This window comes from Balaenoptera ricei, chromosome 12, assembly GCF_028023285.1.
Source record: "Balaenoptera ricei isolate mBalRic1 chromosome 12, mBalRic1.hap2, whole genome shotgun sequence".
NCBI lineage: Eukaryota > Metazoa > Chordata > Mammalia > Artiodactyla > Balaenopteridae > Balaenoptera > Balaenoptera ricei.
In genome coordinates, this window is record NC_082650.1 from 12,893,283 (window position 1) to 12,911,223 (window position 17,941).

Consider the following 17,941-nt stretch of genomic DNA (forward strand, 5'->3'; position numbering starts at 1 on the left):
CAGCCGGACCAGCAACTGGACAGGCAGGACCTCCCAGGACGGCGTCAGGGCCTGATTGTAGGACCGATTCCACATCAGGTGGAGGCAACATCCAAACTGATAAGGAGGGAGGTGCGGCCGTAATGGGGGAAAGGGGAGCAGAGAGCGAGGGAGAGACTGAGAGAGAGAGGGAGGGGGAGAGAACATAAGGCCCTTGCACTCACAATTCTGCAAACTTAAAAGTCCAAAACAGATTTGAGAAATGCTAAGAAAGATAGACTCTCAAATACAAAATTCAAGTATAACTTTATTTTACATAAAAACAACATTTTAAAGCCTGACAAAAAATTTTAAGTATGAAGCTCAAGGAATCTTTTGTACAAGTTTGAAAGAAAAGCAGGCACAAATGCAAAAGTATAAAATGCAAGTGGGCTTTGAAAAAACTGAGGTATTGGAAAAGAAACCATAATCTTTGAAATAGAAAGCTCAGTAAATGGCATACATTCCATGTTGGATACTTTCTAAAAGAGTGTTAGTAAATTGACAAATTTATGCAGGACACGTATGGCACAGGGAGATAAACAGATTAAAAATTAAGACAAAGAAAATTAAGAGCAGAAAATAATGGAATAGTTAAAAAAAAAAAAAAAAAAAGAAACAGGTAGAAAGATTGCTGAAATTTTGAAAGAAAAGACCAAAACATATTCCAGGTTGTAGAGAACTGAAAGTTTTATATATTGCAGGAGGGATTATAAGTAGGACACTTTGAAAGCAATTTGGGGATACCTGCAATATTAAAGATACACTTATCCTATGGCCGTGCAGTCCACTCTCAGATAAATACTCTAGCCCAGAGGAACACGTGTCCAGGTGCACAGTGCAGTTATACAAAGTTGTTAATTGCAACAGTGTTACGATAGTAAATTAAATGTGGGTCAATAAGTGAATGGATAAATAAATTGTGTCATTTTCATTCACTACAATGCTGTATTAGAATTAGAACTACTTGTCTCAACATGGAAAAAAATCTCAAAAACACAATACTAAAAATTATCTCCATTAATGCTATTATTTATAGTATTGTGAATGTTGCTTATAAATACTAAAATTGCATGGGAATGATAAAAATCACATTCAGCTTAGTGTAACCTAGGGTGAATGAGAGGGAAATGGAAAAGGGAAGTTGTACATAGGGAGACATGAGTGTATTTAGATTTCATTACCTTAAAAGTAAAATCAAAGAGTAAGAAAGAAAAGAAGGAAGAAAGAGATGTGTGCTCAGTGAGTTAGAATATGATAAGAGTTGAGACTTTTGATACCATGTTGTTAAATTGCTTTTCAATTTCCACATCCCACTATCAGTGAGTAAGTGTGTATCTGTAATTTACTGCAGGAGAGATTATAAGCATAGGAGTGTGGTTTTGAAAAAACACGTGACAATTTCTCTTTTGGCCCTAGGCCCTCCTGTTACTATCACGTCTCCTTTTTTCAATCAAGGTTCTGGTGAGACTAGTCTTCAGTGCTTTGTTGACTTCTTTAATTCCCATTCCTCCCCAACCCACTGGAATTTGTTTTCCAGCCAACACAACAATGAAACTGTTTTGCCAAGGTCTCCAGTAACTTTTTCTTTCTCTTTGACACTGGTAGTATTTAATGGTCTGGGCTCACCCTTCCCTTCAATCTCTCCCTCACTTCCATGACAGCGCCTCTCCTGGTTTTCTTTTGTCCTTTGCCGTTCTGCTCAGTCTCCTTGACCTTTCCTGCTGCTTCCGTGTAAACATACTGGTCTTCCTTCGGATTCTGACTTCAACCCTTTGACATTATACACATCTGGGTTATCTTATCCAAACTCAAGACTTCCACTCTCTGTACACTGATGATTCCTAATTTTATGTCTTTATTCCAGATTTCCTCCAAATCCTTAAACCCTTAAGTACTATATATACTAACTATTTCCATCAGATGCCTCTTATGTACATCAAACAATATGTTTATTACTGAATATATTATAATTCAGTATATATGACCGTGTTCTCTATATTGATGTCATTTATCCCATTGCTTAAGCTAGAAACTCTTTCCCTGGCACGTTGCTCTCCCTCACTTTCCATGTTCTAAATTCCGCCTCCTCTTCCCCCTCAGCTCCCTGTCGTCTTTCCTTTTCTCCTCTCTCTCTCTTCTTCCCCTTCGCCCTAGTCCTTCTTTTATAATATTTCTCGGATTTCTCTTCTGTGTAGAAAGTGCCATTGCTTCCAGCTTCCCCTCAAACTCTAGTCCTTGCTTTTCTGTCCTCCTCCTTTATATAATATCAACAACCAAAGCAAATACCTTAAAGGCTACTACTTTGTGAATTTTACTCTTGAAACAAATATTTGTGTTTTACCATTTACTTTTGTGACTTTGGGCACAATACTGAACCTCCGTTTGCTTTAATTTCCTCATCTGTAAAATGTGCATTATAATAGCACCTAAGCCATAAATGTTGTGAGAATTCAATCCAGGTATTTATGAAAAGACTCAGAGCAGTGACTGGCCTATGGCAAACATTATATGAGTATAAGCTTTATATATATTTCTTAGTTATTGTTTTCAATTACTGTCTATTGTTATTATAAAGTCTCTTATCTGTCTTCATTTTTCACTATTAGAGATTTTCTTTTCATATTAACTTATTAAGTAATATTAAAGTGGTTAGTCTTCTGAAAAAAACTAAGCAAGTTTTCCATGTATTTTTACAGGTAGAATTTTAATATATAAAAGCTTTAAAATTCTCTTTACAAAGTTGAGTTCAATTTGCCAGGAAGGAGGAAAGATGTTTGTGGGGCAAAGGTGTTTGTGGAGAAACATGCCTAATAGCTTTATCAGCTGGAGCTGGCTTGGATCTAAAATATTTAGGAATTTTTGTGGCTTTGTTAAAGTAGTGGTAAAATTGGCAATCATGTGAGGTTTTACACCATGGAACTTGGGTAAATGCCACAAATCAAGACCAGCATAACACTATATAATTTTGCTTAATACCAGGACCATTGTGAAGTTTGATGTAATGACAAACCACTTTATGGTGAATTTTAGTATATCATGGGGGGTAAATTGTACCTGTAAGAGTTAATAATTACTATATATATTAGAAGTCAGTATAATAATTGCCCTGATCTTCGTTGTGAGCGCCATCATTCAATATCAGAGGAGGTCCATTTGCATATTTTACACTAGTTCCTTTTTAAGTTTATACAACGTGTGATTTTGAGTGATTAATGACCAAGTGAATTTTTTTAACCACCTTAAAAAGTAAAAGAAAAATAGGCTTTTTCAATAAAAAGGAAATATTTATTTAAAAGAGAAAATTTTCTCAAGTTTTAGAACCGAGTTAGGGCAAATTCAGAATTTAGAGTAATTCTTCAGTTTTACCTACAACATGCCAATGGGAAGAAAATTGTGTGAGAAAAATATCTTATTAGGCTTCAGATATTTGTTATGATTGTTATAATTCCCTATGGAAAAACTGTCTCATAAAATGCACACTGCTTGCTTGGCTTTTTGTCACTCACCTAGTGAAATAAACCACATGCAAGATCTTTATGAAACTGACTAGTTCGTGGGTTCCATTTCCTGTTGTGAGGGGTTAGATGTATCTCAAACTCACTAAAGTTCTCAAGATTGTTTTCATTCTTTCATGTAAACCAATTTAGGTTTCAAATTCATATATTTCAAGTGAAACTGAAATTCTCTCTAATTTATCATTTCTATAATATGCAGTTCTGCTTCTGGTTGGGGGAAACAGTTTGAACAGTTATATAGATTTTACGATAATTTGCCTTAGGAGAAGTACTGTCTGAGGAGGGCTGACTCAAAGACTAAACTCCCTGCCCCCCTTTAAAAAAGTCTGAATAAAGTCCTCTCGGTCTTGGGTGCTCACGTTGCTTGAGGTATTGTCCTGCTTAGAGCCCCACTTCTCTTCCAGCCCAGGTGCAAGAATCTAGCATACACCGAGGCCTGGTTTGGGGCAAAGTTGAGACAGAGCCTACAGTTTGATAGGGGGCTTTCTCTAGAACCAGCCGTAAGGTTGGGTGGTAGAGCTGGAGAGCCCTTGCTGCACTGGAAGCCCATAAGCGATGGATGGAGGAGATTCACTGGCTCCCAGTCAGGAGGCTTGGAGTGGGTGATGCTTCCCTTTACAGATCCTACAGCTGTCCTCTCCTACTTCCTCTCTCTCTTCTTTTCAGAGCTGCTCTTTTTGTATAAGCTAATGTGATTTACCTTGTTCAGATGGGGCCAGAACGTTCTAGGAATGCCTCTGTCTACAACTCCCTTTTCTCCCTATTCCCCTTGTTCTTAGTTTGTCTTGAGTGCTTCCTGGGGTCTCCTGGAGCCCAGATTTTCTAAAAGTGTTCGCACTATCTAAATTGACTTACTCTCTTCTTCACCCTTAGTCCTGGCTCTCAGCTAAGTTCTAGCTATCCAAATGGTATACATTATGCAAATAAGATATTTGGGCTAATATATTTTGTTAATAGGTTTTGCTGACCTCAGATAATTGCCTATAGAAAAGATTCCAGGAGACCATATGAGGGAATGGTGGGAATTTTAGACCAAGATTGCAGGTCAGTGTGGGAGATATCTTATGAAGCGGAGCTGAGACTAGAACTTGGTCAAAAATGCCTAAATTTTAGTTGTGTGTCATGACTCTAGCATGTCTACTCTTGACTAAAGTTTAGAGCAATTATTGCCTTTGTCATGTCTTTTTTCACAAGGATGATTAATTTCTTCAGGAATAAAATTTTATTCTAACATTTGTAAAATAAAAAGTCCGTATGGGATTTCCCAGGAAATATAATTTAAGCACTTTAACTTTATCATTGTTGCTGAAGAAAATACAAATCCTACCTATCTTGAAAATTACTAGAAATTTTTGTTTATTAGATATGAAGTACTTGTTTATATCTATAATCATGTATTCTAGTACATAGTCACATAAAGTATTTTTAGTTTTTAGTGCATTTTCAGGTACAATCTTGTTAAATATTTTTGAGACCTACAGGATTGGAATTATTATAAATATATTGATTTTACGAATGAGGAAGTTGGTTTCGAGTAATAAACTGATTTTTCCCTGAGTAACACAGCTACTACGTATGACAACCGTGAGTTGATTTCAGGCCTCTGGATTATAAAATCCCATTTTATTTCCACTCTGTCGTATTCTCTCTTCAAACATATCGTAGAACCATTGTAGCTATTAGATCATTAGTTAGATATGGAGAATACTAGCCAGGTGCATCTAAAATAACATTATAAAATCTTGTAATAAGATTGCATACCAATTTTTAGAACTGCTTTTCAATTATGTACAATTTTTTTCAAATTCTCCACTTGTTACCAGAAAAGATTAAGTCAATTAAACTTCACTAAATTTGGTTTAGATATTGTGGAGGAAAAAATGAAACTCCTTTAATTTAAAATGTTTCTCTCTCTGCACACACACACACACACACACACACACACACACACAGAGCCGTTGAAAGCATTTTTTTGTTTGTTTTCTATTTTGGCTGATAGTCTGATGATTTTACATGAATTGTTTAAAATGTATTGTGAAAAACATGTATTTCAGATTGTCTTTTGTCTGATTTGAATATTTGAAGAGCTAGTGTCAAATAGAAATTGGCAATTAATTTATCTTCCATAAAACATACGAGAAACATTCAGAGATACTTAAGGCAATATGTAATTTAAATCTAGATGTAAATAAGAATTTCCTGACAAGGAGGGTTGATAGGTACTTAGATCTCACCAAAAGAGGTTGTGGAACTTCTTTTTTCTGGGATGTTTACTTCATGTGGCTTAGATGCAACCCCATGGTGTTAGCAGGACCATGAATTTAACAATCTGATGTGAACCTGTAGTATTGCGACATTGCAATGGTTATCTTGCAGGTTTATTTAAATAATTGCTGTTATTTAGAAATGGCACAAAAAGAAGCACAACATAATTTTGTCTTCTCTCACAAAAAAATAAAAAGGGAAATATTTTTATTATTTTTAAGAACTTGAGTGAACGGTGTCCTTTCATAACTAAAGCGGTAGTGAGAAAGATGCCTGTGGGTGGAAACAGGAAACATTAGTGATAAACGCTGTTAGGTATTTTTTTCAGGTGCAGCTCCATGTCTATTGATTCTAATTAGCACATTTCGTGCCTCAGCTAGTAGCTAGCTCCCCTTTAGCTCTGCCTGGAGAGTTTTTTTTTTAGCTTCCATCCTGCTCATACATACTGCCACCTCCTCCCTCCTTCTCTCGTTACAAATGTTACAACACAATCAGAAATTTCCTCTTTTCTTTCCTTCCTGCATTTCCAGCAGGTTCCCTTGCGTCAGAAGCAGAGAAAGAAAACTGAAGGTAATTAGATCTTTTGTTTCTTTATCCCGTTTGTGTGTGTGAGTGTCCTTTTCTCCTGGATGCCTTCTTTAGGATCTGATTTTTGTCTGTCTTAATGCTAATATCAGAAGGTGGATGGCAGATTAATTTGGGGTTCTTTTGGATCGATTTTAAGAAATGACGGCATGCTGTTCATTTGGATTAATCCCCCGTGGTATGTCAACAGAGCTTAGAAAGACTGGCACTGAGTCGGGGAAGTGGCCGTGTTTCTAGGTGGGCATTAACCCTTTTGCATCTCTTGCATAACTACTGCTATTATTGTTGAAACGAGCTGTGTTAGTGCAGTGATGTGCCTGCCAGACTCATGATTTTCATGTTTTCAGCTTATTCCATTGAAGAATATTCTTAGACTAACACTTGCATGTGAGTCTCACTGTTTCTTTGATCATTCATATCTTGTACCTTCTAAGCACCAAATGAATGGTTAAAAATAAAATCGATAAATTACTTTCTTTTTGCATTTGCTTTGCATAAATCTTGGTACAAAAATCCAACTTCCTGGAGGTAAACAGCGAACAGTTACCTTTCAGTCTGTCACATACGTCAGGGTACGATGTTACCTACCTTTTCGCATAATTGTTGCAGGTTTTTTCACCATGAGTCGGAGGAGGATATCATGTAAAGACCTGGGGCATGCTGACTGCCAAGGGTGGCTATATAAGAAAAAGGAAAAAGGAACTTTCCTAGGCAACAAATGGAAAAAGTTCTGGGTGGTCCTGAAGGGATCATCACTGTACTGGTACAGCAATCAAATGGTGAGTCCTCTGTCCCCCTCCTGTTCCAGGACTCGTTAACAAAGGGTGGGTCAAAGGTCATTGTGGAGCAGGTGATCCCTGTGGGAAAGATCATTTTTATTTCTGGGACTTGGAACAGAGCAAAGAAACAAATAAGTTGTAGAAACTGTTTCTGTAGATATGTAGGTTATTCTATTATACCTGACGGAGGAGAAAACCATCCTGCTTGACTAATCTTTGGTTGAAGAGGGGCATCCAAACATATATCCTTATTGAAGGAGGATTTCAGGGCCTATTAAAGTTAGTCTTCCATGATAGATGCTAATCATTTCAGGAATTCCTTGGACAGCACTTGATATGGGAACTTGTCATTGTTAAGATCTCTACTATAAAAAAAGGACCCAACTTTATTGGGGTGTAAATTGATTCAGTCCACAGGAAGCTATTTTCTTTTCTCCTCCTTTATTATCTTCTTTTCCTCTGACCTTCTCTATTAGGTGGGTTGGTTTTGGAATCGCTAACCTGTGTGCCGGCATTGTGTTGGTGACTGTCATCTCTTGTTCTTTGGCATGTACAGGGAAGGCATTAAACTAATGATGCTTGGACAACACTTGATAAGAAAGCTGCCTAACTTATCCTGTAATAGGCACTTCACTTTTGTGGTCTGCTTTGCAGGCAAGTTTTCTGTTGGAAAAGGCTGCAAATAAAGTTACTGTTAAAATGTGTACTGATCTTTCCTGGCTTGAAACATTCTGAAAACAACGATATTTGTCGAATATTGAGTAGAGACCTTTCACAAAGGAACTCTCTCCACGAACACCGAGTAGCCATTTGCTGATCTCACGAGAGCCTGAGTTTCTCTTTGTGGTGGAGTGAAGGTCAGCAATGGATGTCCTTTAATCCATTAAGGGAAAATCATTTAAAAATTGACCACAAGCCAGAAAAATTCTTTTTATGTGACACCATTCTTTTAAAATGACTTGTGTATGCCCATCTCTCAAGCAACAGAGCTTTAGGGCAAATAACTTTGTAAATGTAAAATAAGTGCCCCGTGTAGTTTGTGGGTAAAATTTTTAGTTGATAAATTTACATTCACTGGCCACTAATCAAAAAATTGTGTACCCCCATAACCCAAGGCACCTGTCCTGTAAGGATGTGATTAAACTGGACCCAAATCCAATTCCAGTGCCCCGGAATAAGCATCATCCCCTGTGCTTTTCTCTGTACTCCCCCTCCCCTGTCCCCCGTTCCCAAGCTTACAGATTTGGTTTCACCCAAAACATGGTACAAAATTCTTCACTGAGTTTTATAAAAATATATATTTTTGAGCTTTTGGCGAGTTTTAACAATTTTATCAAATATTTGGGGGCTTCACAAGAAAGAAACACCTTGCAGAGTATGCAGTCTTCCACTATCTTCTTTTTCTCTCTTTTCTTCTCCCCTCCTGGATACATTTACCATCTTGTCTAGCATGGAATAGTTTTACCCAAATTAAGGCAAACTGGAGCTGGGGTCTCACCTTCTATCCTAAGGGATTTTTCCTGAACAAATACAGCTTCTTTCTTAACGAAGGTTAATTAATTATGGTTAATATAGCTTTCTCCCTCTCGTTTATAATATTTTAGGCTCTTGCTTTTGGTTAGTTGTGCAAGTGAGAGTTTGCATCTTCTGTGAAATGTGAGGGCTTACTGATTTACCTTTTAATGGCTCTCTAGGAATTTTCCAAGGCTGTTGGAAGGATTGCGCGCTGATGGAGCGTGACACATCTGTGGGAAGTAACAAAACTCAGATATAAGCGTGGCGTTAATTTTCTCATTCAGTCACATTATTCTGCACGTATGTTCTGGTGCTGTTCCTGTCTTCATAGAATCGAGACCCCTCTGAACCACACATAGTTACAGATTTGGCTTATTTGGCTTCATAAGTTCATTTGGCTTAAGTTTCTCTTAGAAGAGCAATGAATTACCTATTTTAGGCATTAGGAATCTCATGCTTCCACAGGGAGCTGCACTGTTGACTGAGACTAGATTAGAAAGAGGAAAAGGAGGGAGCATCGGACCCCCTTAGGCACCCCTGTCCTCACTTGCTGTCATGCAAACAGATAAAGCAATATTCACATAGCAAATCACGTATTCGAATAGAATTAGATTAGCAGCATTGAATGGAGAATAAATTTACTGTTATTTGGCCACAGAATTATTCTATTAAACTTGTGGTATATAGCAGAAGGACCCTTTCAACTTCCTAATTCTATGACTCTGTGTTACAGAGGAATAATCTCTCCGCACACACCCACCCACACACACACCCTTGCATCTTAATTATATGTTTGTTTGGGGGAGAAAAGGCTACTCAGTGAACACTTAATGAGCAGTCATAATCCTGCTATCTGTGTGAATATCAACTGTGAAATAATTGCCGAACACATACCCTCAGGCTGAGAACATTTATTTACTTTCTGCCACTCAAGGAATTCAGATTCAACAAAGTAGCTCCCAAGGCACCAATGTCTTACGAACAAACTTCTGCTTCTTCTGCCTTCCCCGTTCCCCATTCTTTCTCATATGGTAACAGAGCTGATAGCATCACAGCCAGAGCCACCTCTTATAGAATGCCTACCCTATGTCAAGGGAGAGTCGAGGTACCTTTCATACACACTCTTTTTAACTTCTCCAAAATACTCTCCAAGGTAGCAATTGTCACCACGTTTAGAAAGTTGGGAAGACTGAGACTCATAGAACTTGTGTACATTCTCCAAGTGACCCAAGTCCTAAGGGGAGGGGGTAAAATAGACCCTCTTTAGCCCCTTTGACTCTTCAGCCCCCGGTTGTTTGTCATATGCCAACCTGACCCCATGCGGGGAACAGGATAAATAAAGTGGTTCAACTCCCCTATCGTCTGTATTCAATGGGGTTTGGAGAGAACAACTCTAGAAGTGAAACGTGGGGCCGTTCTTATGTGCAAGTACAAGTGAGCTCATGGGATCCCTTTGCTTGTCTCTCTTGTTCCCTGACACAACCTGAGGAGACATCACCCTCACCTCTCTCAGCGTTTTGTCATTGTTGTTACCTAGTAACTGACGCATGGTGTACTGCCTTCTTTCGTCCCTCTTTGCTGCTTTAAAAAGTACTACCCAGATTTCCTTGAGAAAGGTCAAGTCCAGACACTCATCTACCATTTTTCACACCCCATATTATGTGCATAGAATGTGATGCAGCACACAAGAATTTATGCCACATCTTACAAAACCATATTCAAGTTGAACAGCCTTAAAAATCCAGGCTGTTTAAAATTCTGGATTGAAATCCACACAATTGTTTTCCTTTGCCTCTAGATAAATTACCAATTCATTTCCTGGCTCCTGAGAGTCTGCTGACCTGTACCTATCTTACTTCCCAGCCTCCCCACCTCCACCCAAGCTTAAACTACAGAACTGCTTTTAATTCCTTATTAATGTCATATATGCCGGCTGTCTCTTTAAGCCTTTGCATATGCTGTTCTTCAGCTCAGAAAACTCTTTGTCTTCATGCTGTACAGTCTTTCTCCCACCCAATTCCATCAAGCTTATTCCTCCTCATAAGTCAAATTTTAGTTTAAATAGCACATCCTCTAGGTGTTCTTACCTTTCCTCTGACCCAAATTAGGCTGCCTCTTCTTCTCCCATAGCAAGCTATACTTATTACACTTATCTTCCTTTTTTGTACATGTTGTTAGACTTGCTGTTTTCCATAATTGATAATAATTTCTGTAGAAAGACAATAGTATATCTTTAGCACCTTAGGTAGTGTCTGATACTTCCTAGGGACTCAAGTAATATTTGTTGACTTCATAAATAAATCAGATTTAGGAATCATCAGCATTTACCTTACCCATGGGAATTTTGAGAAATGGGATGGTGAATAAGGACTGCTTTTTTTTTTAAATTTAATTTTATTTATTTTTATACAGCAGGTTCTTATTAGTCATCCATTTTATACACATCAGTGTATACATGTGAATCCCAATCTCCCAATTCATCACACCACCATCCCCCCACCCCACTTTCCCCCCTTGGTGTCCATACGTTTGTTCTCTACATCTGTGTCTCTATTTCTGCCCTGCAAACCGGTTCATCTGTACCATTTTTCTAGGTTCCACATATATGCGTTAATATACGATATTTGTTTTTCTCTTTCTAACTTATTTCACTCTGTATGACAGTCTCTAGATTCATCCATGTCTCTACAAATGACCCAATTTCGTTCCTTTTTATGGCTGAGTAATATTCCATTCTATATATGTACCACATCTTCTTTACCCATTCGTCTGTTGATGGGCATTTAGGTTGCTTCCATGACCTGGCTATTGTAAATAGTGCAGCAGTGAATATTGGGGTGCATGTGTCTTTTTGAATTATGGTTTTCTCAGGGTATATGCCCAGTAGTGGGATTGCTAGATCATATGGTAGTTCTATTTTTAGATTTTTAAGGAACCTCCCTACTGTTCTCCATACTGGCTGTATCAATTTACATTCCCACCAACAGTGCAAGAGGGTTCCCTTTTCTCCACACCCTCTCCAGCATTGGTTGTTTGTAGATTTTCTGATGATGCCCATTCTAATTGGTGTGAGGTGATACCTCATTGCAGTTCTGATTTTCATTTCTCTAATAATTAGTGATGTTGAGCAGCTTTTCATGTGCTTCTTGGCCATCTGTATGTCCTCTTTGGAGAAATGTCTGTTTAGGTCTTCTGCCCATTTTTGGATTGGGTTGTTTGTTTTTTTAATATTGAGCTGCATGAGCTGTTTATATATTCTGGAGATTAATCCTTTGTCTGTTGATTCATTTGCAAATATATTTTCCCATTCTGAGGGCTGTCTTTTCGTCTTGTTTGTAGTTTCCTTTGCTTTGCAAAAGCTTTTAAGTTTCATTAGGCCCCATTTGTTTATTTTTGTTTTTATTTCCATTACTCTAGGAGTTGGATCAAAAAAGATCTTGCTGTGATTTATGTCAAAGAGTGTTCTTCCTATGTTTTCCTCTAAGAGTTTTATAGTGTCTGGTCTTACATTTAGGTCTCTAATCCATCTTGAGTTTATTTTTATATATAGTGTTAAGGGGTGTTCTAATTTCATTCTTTTACATGTAGCTGTCCAGTTTTCCCAGCACCACTTATTGAAGAGACTGTCTTTTCTCCATTGCATATCCTTGCCTCCTTTGTCATAGATTAGTTGACCATAGGTGTGTGGGTTTATCTCTGGGCTTTCTAGCCTGTTCCATTGATCTACGTTTCTGTTTTTGTGCCAGTACCATATTGTCTTGATTACTGTAGCTTTGTAGTATAGTCTGAAGTCAGGGAGTCTGATTCCTCCAGCTCCGTTTTTTTCCTTCAAGACTGCTTTGGCTATTCGGGGTCTTTTGTGTCTCCATACAAATTTTAAGATTTTTTGTTCTAGTTCTGTAAAAAATTCCATTGGTAATTTGATAGGGATTGCATTGAATCTGTAGATTGCTTTGGATAGTATAGTCATTTTCACAATATTGATTCTTCCAATCCAAGAACATGGTATATCTCTCCATCTGTTGGTATCATCTTTAATTTCTTTCAACAGTGTCTTACAGTTTTCTGCATACAGGTCTTTTGTCTCCCTAGGTAGGTTTATTCCCAGGTATTTTATTCTTTTTGTTGCAATGGTAAATGGGAGTGTTTCCTTAATTTCTCTTTCAGATTTTTCATCATTAGTGTATAGGAATGCAAGAGATTTCTGTGCATTAATTTTGTATCCTGCAACTTTACCAAATTCATTGATTAGCTCTAGTAGTTTTCTGGTGGCATCTTTAGGATTCTCTATGTATAGTATCATGTCATCTGCGAACAGTGACAGCTTTACTTCTTCTTTTCCAATTTGTATTCCTTTTATTTCTTTTTCTTCTCTGATTGCCGTGGCTAGAACTTCCAAAACTATGTTGAATAATAGTGGTGAGAGTGGACATCCTTGTCTTGTTTCTGATCTTAGAGGAAATGCTTTGAGTTTTTCACCATTGAGAATGATGTTTGCTGTGGGTTTGTTGTATATGGCCTTTATTATGTTGAGGTAGGTTTCCTCTATGCCCACTTTCTGGAGAGTTTTTATGATAAATGGGTGTGGAATTTTGTCAAAAGCTTTTTCTGCATCTATTGAGATGATCATATGGTTTTTCTCCTTCAGTTTGTTAATATGGTTTATCACAGTGATTGATTTGCGTATATTGAAGAATCCTTGCATTCCTGGGATAAATCCCACTTGATCGTGGCGTATGATCCTTTTAATGTGTTGTTGGATTCTGTTTGCTGGTATTCTGTTGAGGATTTTTGCATCTATATTCATCAGTGATATTAGCCTGTAATTTTCTTTTTTTGTAGTATCTTTGTCTGGTTTTGGTATCAGGGTGATGGTGGCCTCATAGAATGAGTTTGGGAGTGTTCCTTCCTCTGCAATTTTTTGGAAGAGTTTGAGAAGGATGGGTGTTAGCTCTTCTCTAAATGTTTGATAGAATTCACCTGTAAAGCCATCTGGTCCTGGACGTTTGTTTGTTGGAAGATTTTTAATCACAGTTTCAATTTCATTACTTGTGATTGGTCTGTTCATATTTTCTATTTCTTCCTGGTTCAGTCTTGGAAGGTTATACCTTTCTAAGAATTTGTCCATTTCTTCCAGGTTGTCCATTTTATTGGCGTAGAGTTGCTTGTAGTAGTCTCTTAGGATGCTTTGTATTTCTGTGGTGTCTGTTGTAACTTCTCCTTTTTCATTTCTAATTTTGTTGATTTGAGTCCTCTCCCTCTTTTTCTTGGTGAGTCTGACTAATGGTTTATCAATTTTGTTTATCTTCTCAAAGAACCAGCTTTTAGTTTTATTGATCTTTGCTATTGTTTTCTTTGTTTCTATTTCATTTATTTATGCTGTGATCTTTATGATTTATTTCCTTCTGGTAACTTTGGGTTTTGTTTGTTCTTCTTTCTCTCGTTCCTTTAGGTGTAAGTTTAGATTGTTTATTTGAGCTTTTTCTTGTTTCTTGAGGTAGGCTTGTATAGCTATAAACTTCCCTCTTAGAACTGCTTTTGCTGCATCCCATAGGTTTTGGGTCATCATATTTTCATTGTCATTTGTCTCCAGGTATTTTTTTAAATTTCTCTTTGATTTCTTCAGTGATCTCTTGGTTATTTAGTAATGTATTGTTTAGCCTCCATGTGTTTGTGTTTTTTACGTTTTTTTTTTCCCTGTAATTGAATTCTAATGTCACAGCATTGTGGTCAGAAAAGATGCTTGATATGATTTCAATTTTCTTAAATTTACTGAGGCTTGATTTGTGACCCACGATAGATCACAATCTTGTGATCAAGATTTGTGATCTATCCTGGAGCATGTTCTGTGCGCATTTGAGAAGAAAGTGTAATCTGTGTTTGGATGGAATGTCCTATAAGTATCAATTAAATGTATCTGGTCTATTGTGTCATTTAAAGCTTGTGTTTCCTTGTTAATTTTCTGTTTGGATGATCTGTCCATTGGTGTAAGTGAGGTGTTAAGGTCCCCCGCTATTATTGTGTTACTGTCAATTTCCTCTTTTATAGCTGGTAGCAGTTGCCTTATGTATTGAAGTGCTCCTATGTTGGGTGCATATATATTTATAATTGTTATATCTTCTTCTTCAATTGATCCCTTGATCATTATGTAGTGTCCTTCCTTGTCTCTTGTAACATTCTTTATTTTAAAGTCTATTTTATCTGCTATGAGCATAGCTACTCCAGCTTTCTTTTGATTTCCATTTGCATGGAATATCTTTTTCCATTCCCTCACTTTCAGTCTGTATGTGTCCCTAGGTCTGAAGTGGGTCTCTTGTAGACAGCATATATATGGGTCTTGTTTTTGTATCCATTCAGCAAGCCTGTGTCTTTTGGTTGGAGCATTTAATCCATTCACGTTTAAGGTAATTATCGATATGTATGTCCCTATTACCATTTTCTTAATAGTTTTGGGTTTGTTTTTGTAGGTCCTTTTCTTCTTTTGTGTTTCCCACTTAGAGAAGTTCCTTTAGCATTTGTTGTAGAGCTGGTTTGGTGGTGCTGAATTCTCTTAGCTTTTGCTTGTCTGTAAAGCTTTTGATTTCTCCATCAAATCTGAATGAGATCCTTGCAGGGTAGAGTAATCTTGGTTGTAGGTTCTTCCCTTTCATCACTTTAAATATATCATGCCACTCCCTTCTGGCTGGTAGACTTTTGCTGAGAAATCAGCTGTTAACCTTATGGGAGTTCCCTTGTATGTTATTTGTCGTTTTTCCCTTGCTGCTTTCAATAATTTTTCTTTGTCTTTAATTTTTGCCAATTTGATTACTATGTGTCTCGGTGTGTTTCTCCTTGGGTTTATCCTGTATGGGACTTGCTGCGCTTCCTGGACTTGGGTGGCTATTTCCTTTCCCAGGTTAGGGAAGTTTTCGACTATAATCTCTTCAAATATTTTATTGGGTCCTTTCTCTCTCTCTTCTCCTTCTGGGACCCCTATAATGCGAATGTTGTTGCATTTAATGTTGTCCCAGAGGTCTCTTAGGCTGTCTTCATTTCCTTTCATTCTTTTTTCTTTATTCTGTTCCACAGCAGTGAATTCCACCATTCTGTCTTCCAGGTCACTTATCCGTTCTTCTGCCTCAGTTATTCTGCTAGTGATTCCTTCTAGTGTATTTTTCATTTCAGTTATTGTGTTGTTCATCTCTTTGTTTGTTCTTTAATTCTTCTAGGCCTTTGTTAAACATTTCTTGCATCTTCTCAATCTTTGTCTCCATTCTTTTTCTGAGGTCCTGGATCATCTTCACTATCATTATTCTGAATTCTTTTTCTGGAAGGTTGCCTATCTGCACTTCATTTAGTTGTTTTTCTGGGGTTTTATCTTGTTCCTTCATCTGGTACATAGCCCTCTGCCTTTTCATCTTGTCTATCTTTCTGTGAATGTGGTTTTTGTTCCACAGGCTGCAGGATTGTAGTTCTTCTTGCTTCTGCTGTCTGCCCTCTGGTGGATGAGGCTATCTAAGAGGCTTGTGCAAGCTTCCTGATGGGAGGGACTGGTGGTGGGTAGAGCTGGGTGTTGCTCTGGTGGGCAGAGCTCAGTAAAACTTTAATCCCCTTGTCTGCTGATGCGTAGGGCTGGGTTCCCCCCTCCCTGTTGGTTGTTTGGCCTGAGGCGACCCAACACTGGAGCCTACCCGGGCTCTTTGGTGGGGCTAATGGCAGAGTCTGGGAGGGCTCATGCCAAGGAGTACTTCCCAGAACTTCTGCTGCCAGTGTCCTTGTCCTCACAGTGACACACAGCCACCCCGTCTCTGCAGGGGACCCTCCAACACTAGCAGGTATGTCTGGTTCAGTCTCCCATGGGGTCACTGCTCCTTCCCCTGGGTCCTGATGCGCACACTACTTTGTGTGTGCCCTCCAAGAGTGGAGTCTCTGCTTCCCCCAGTCCTGTCAAAGTCCTGCAATCAAATCCCGCTAGCCTTCGAAGTCTGATTCTCTAGGAATTCCTCCTCCCATTGCCAGACCCCCAGATTGGGAAGCCTGACGTGGGGCTCAGAACCTTCACCCCAGTGGGTGGACCTCTGTGGTATAAGTGTTCTCCAGTTTGTGAGTCACCCAACCAGCAGTTATGGGACTTGACTTCATTGTGATTGCGCCCCTCCTACCATCTCATTGTGGCTTCTCCTTTGTCTTTGGATGTGGGGTATCTTTTTGGTGAGTTCCAGTGTCTTCCTGTCGATGATTGTTCAGCAGTTAGTTGTGATTCTGGTATTCCTGCAAGAGGGAGCGAGAGCACGTCCTTCTACCCCACCATCTTGAACCAATCTCCCCTGTCTTTCTCAGAGTCAAATGAAGGAGCTTTCAAATTATATGGAGGGAAAAAAAATCTGTTTTAAAATTACATGGACTAGTGTCTTCCTTCTTCGATCCCTCGTATCACACAGCACAATCCTTGGTATGATTTGCTAAATTCTTGTTAGAGCGAAGGTATCTTATTTTGTTGTCATTTTTTACATTCTGGCAACGAATGAGTTGGGGATTGTTCCCATTAAGCAGGTGAAGATGATACTTCCAGTTCTCTAGTGAAAGATCATCTTTTCCAGCAAGAGACAGTTATAACCAGTGAGTCTTACAGAAGCTCAAGACCTTCTCCCTTTGAAGATCTGAATGCCAGAAGAGTCTACCGTAAACTGGATGGATTAAATAACAGTTTTTTTTCCTCACAGTTCTGAAGGCTTGGAAGTCCCAAGGTTAGGGTGCCAGCATTGTTGATTCCTAGTGAGGGCTCTCTTCTTGGATTGCAGACAGCCACTTTGTCTCAGTGCCAGAGAATGCCCCAGGACTGCTTTTGATGGAAAATAATTTTCCAGCAAAACTATGTCTCTTTTAAAAATAGTCACGTATAGTCACATCTATTCTTAAAAATACAGGAAAAGGTCCAATTTGAGATTTGCTAGAAGGGCTCCACGGTCCCAAATAGGTCCCACACAGCAGTTCCCGTTTTGCTAACATCTTTTCAGAGTTTATTTTATTAGATTCTTTCTAGCCATGGCCTCTGGCTGAAGACAAGTGTTCATTCATCCAGATCGCCAGGCTGGGGGCAGAAACGTTGAAAGAGAGAAAGGTTTCCCAGGGAATTCCCTCTACTGTAGCATTTCACCTGGATTTCAGGCACAGCTGGAGACTGACGTTTGGGATCAATATCTTCTCTCTGGAGAAGGAGAAACAAAGTTCTGAATTATTGTTTTCCTTCAGGCATGTTGCTACGAAATAGTGACAGTATAG

The 17,941-nt window shown here is 38.5% G+C and overlaps 2 protein-coding genes across 3 annotated transcripts in view; one reads left to right on the forward strand and one right to left on the reverse strand.

The window, feature by feature from the left end:
• Window positions 1–17,941, forward strand: part of IPCEF1 (interaction protein for cytohesin exchange factors 1) — a 208,364-nt gene that overhangs the window by 118,243 nt on the left and 72,180 nt on the right. For both annotated transcript variants that reach the window (XM_059940965.1, XM_059940964.1), the window contains exons 5-6: window positions 6,332–6,371; window positions 6,996–7,165. In XM_059940965.1, the coding sequence (XP_059796948.1) occupies window positions 6,332–6,371; window positions 6,996–7,165 (210 nt within the window). The remainder of the gene's footprint in view (window positions 1–6,331; window positions 6,372–6,995; window positions 7,166–17,941) is intronic.
• Window positions 7,025–17,941, reverse strand: part of OPRM1 (opioid receptor mu 1) — a 172,550-nt gene continuing 161,633 nt past the window's right edge. The window contains exon 4 of the mRNA XM_059940966.1: window positions 7,025–7,063. Coding sequence (XP_059796949.1) covers window positions 7,025–7,063 — 39 coding nt within the window. The remainder of the gene's footprint in view (window positions 7,064–17,941) is intronic.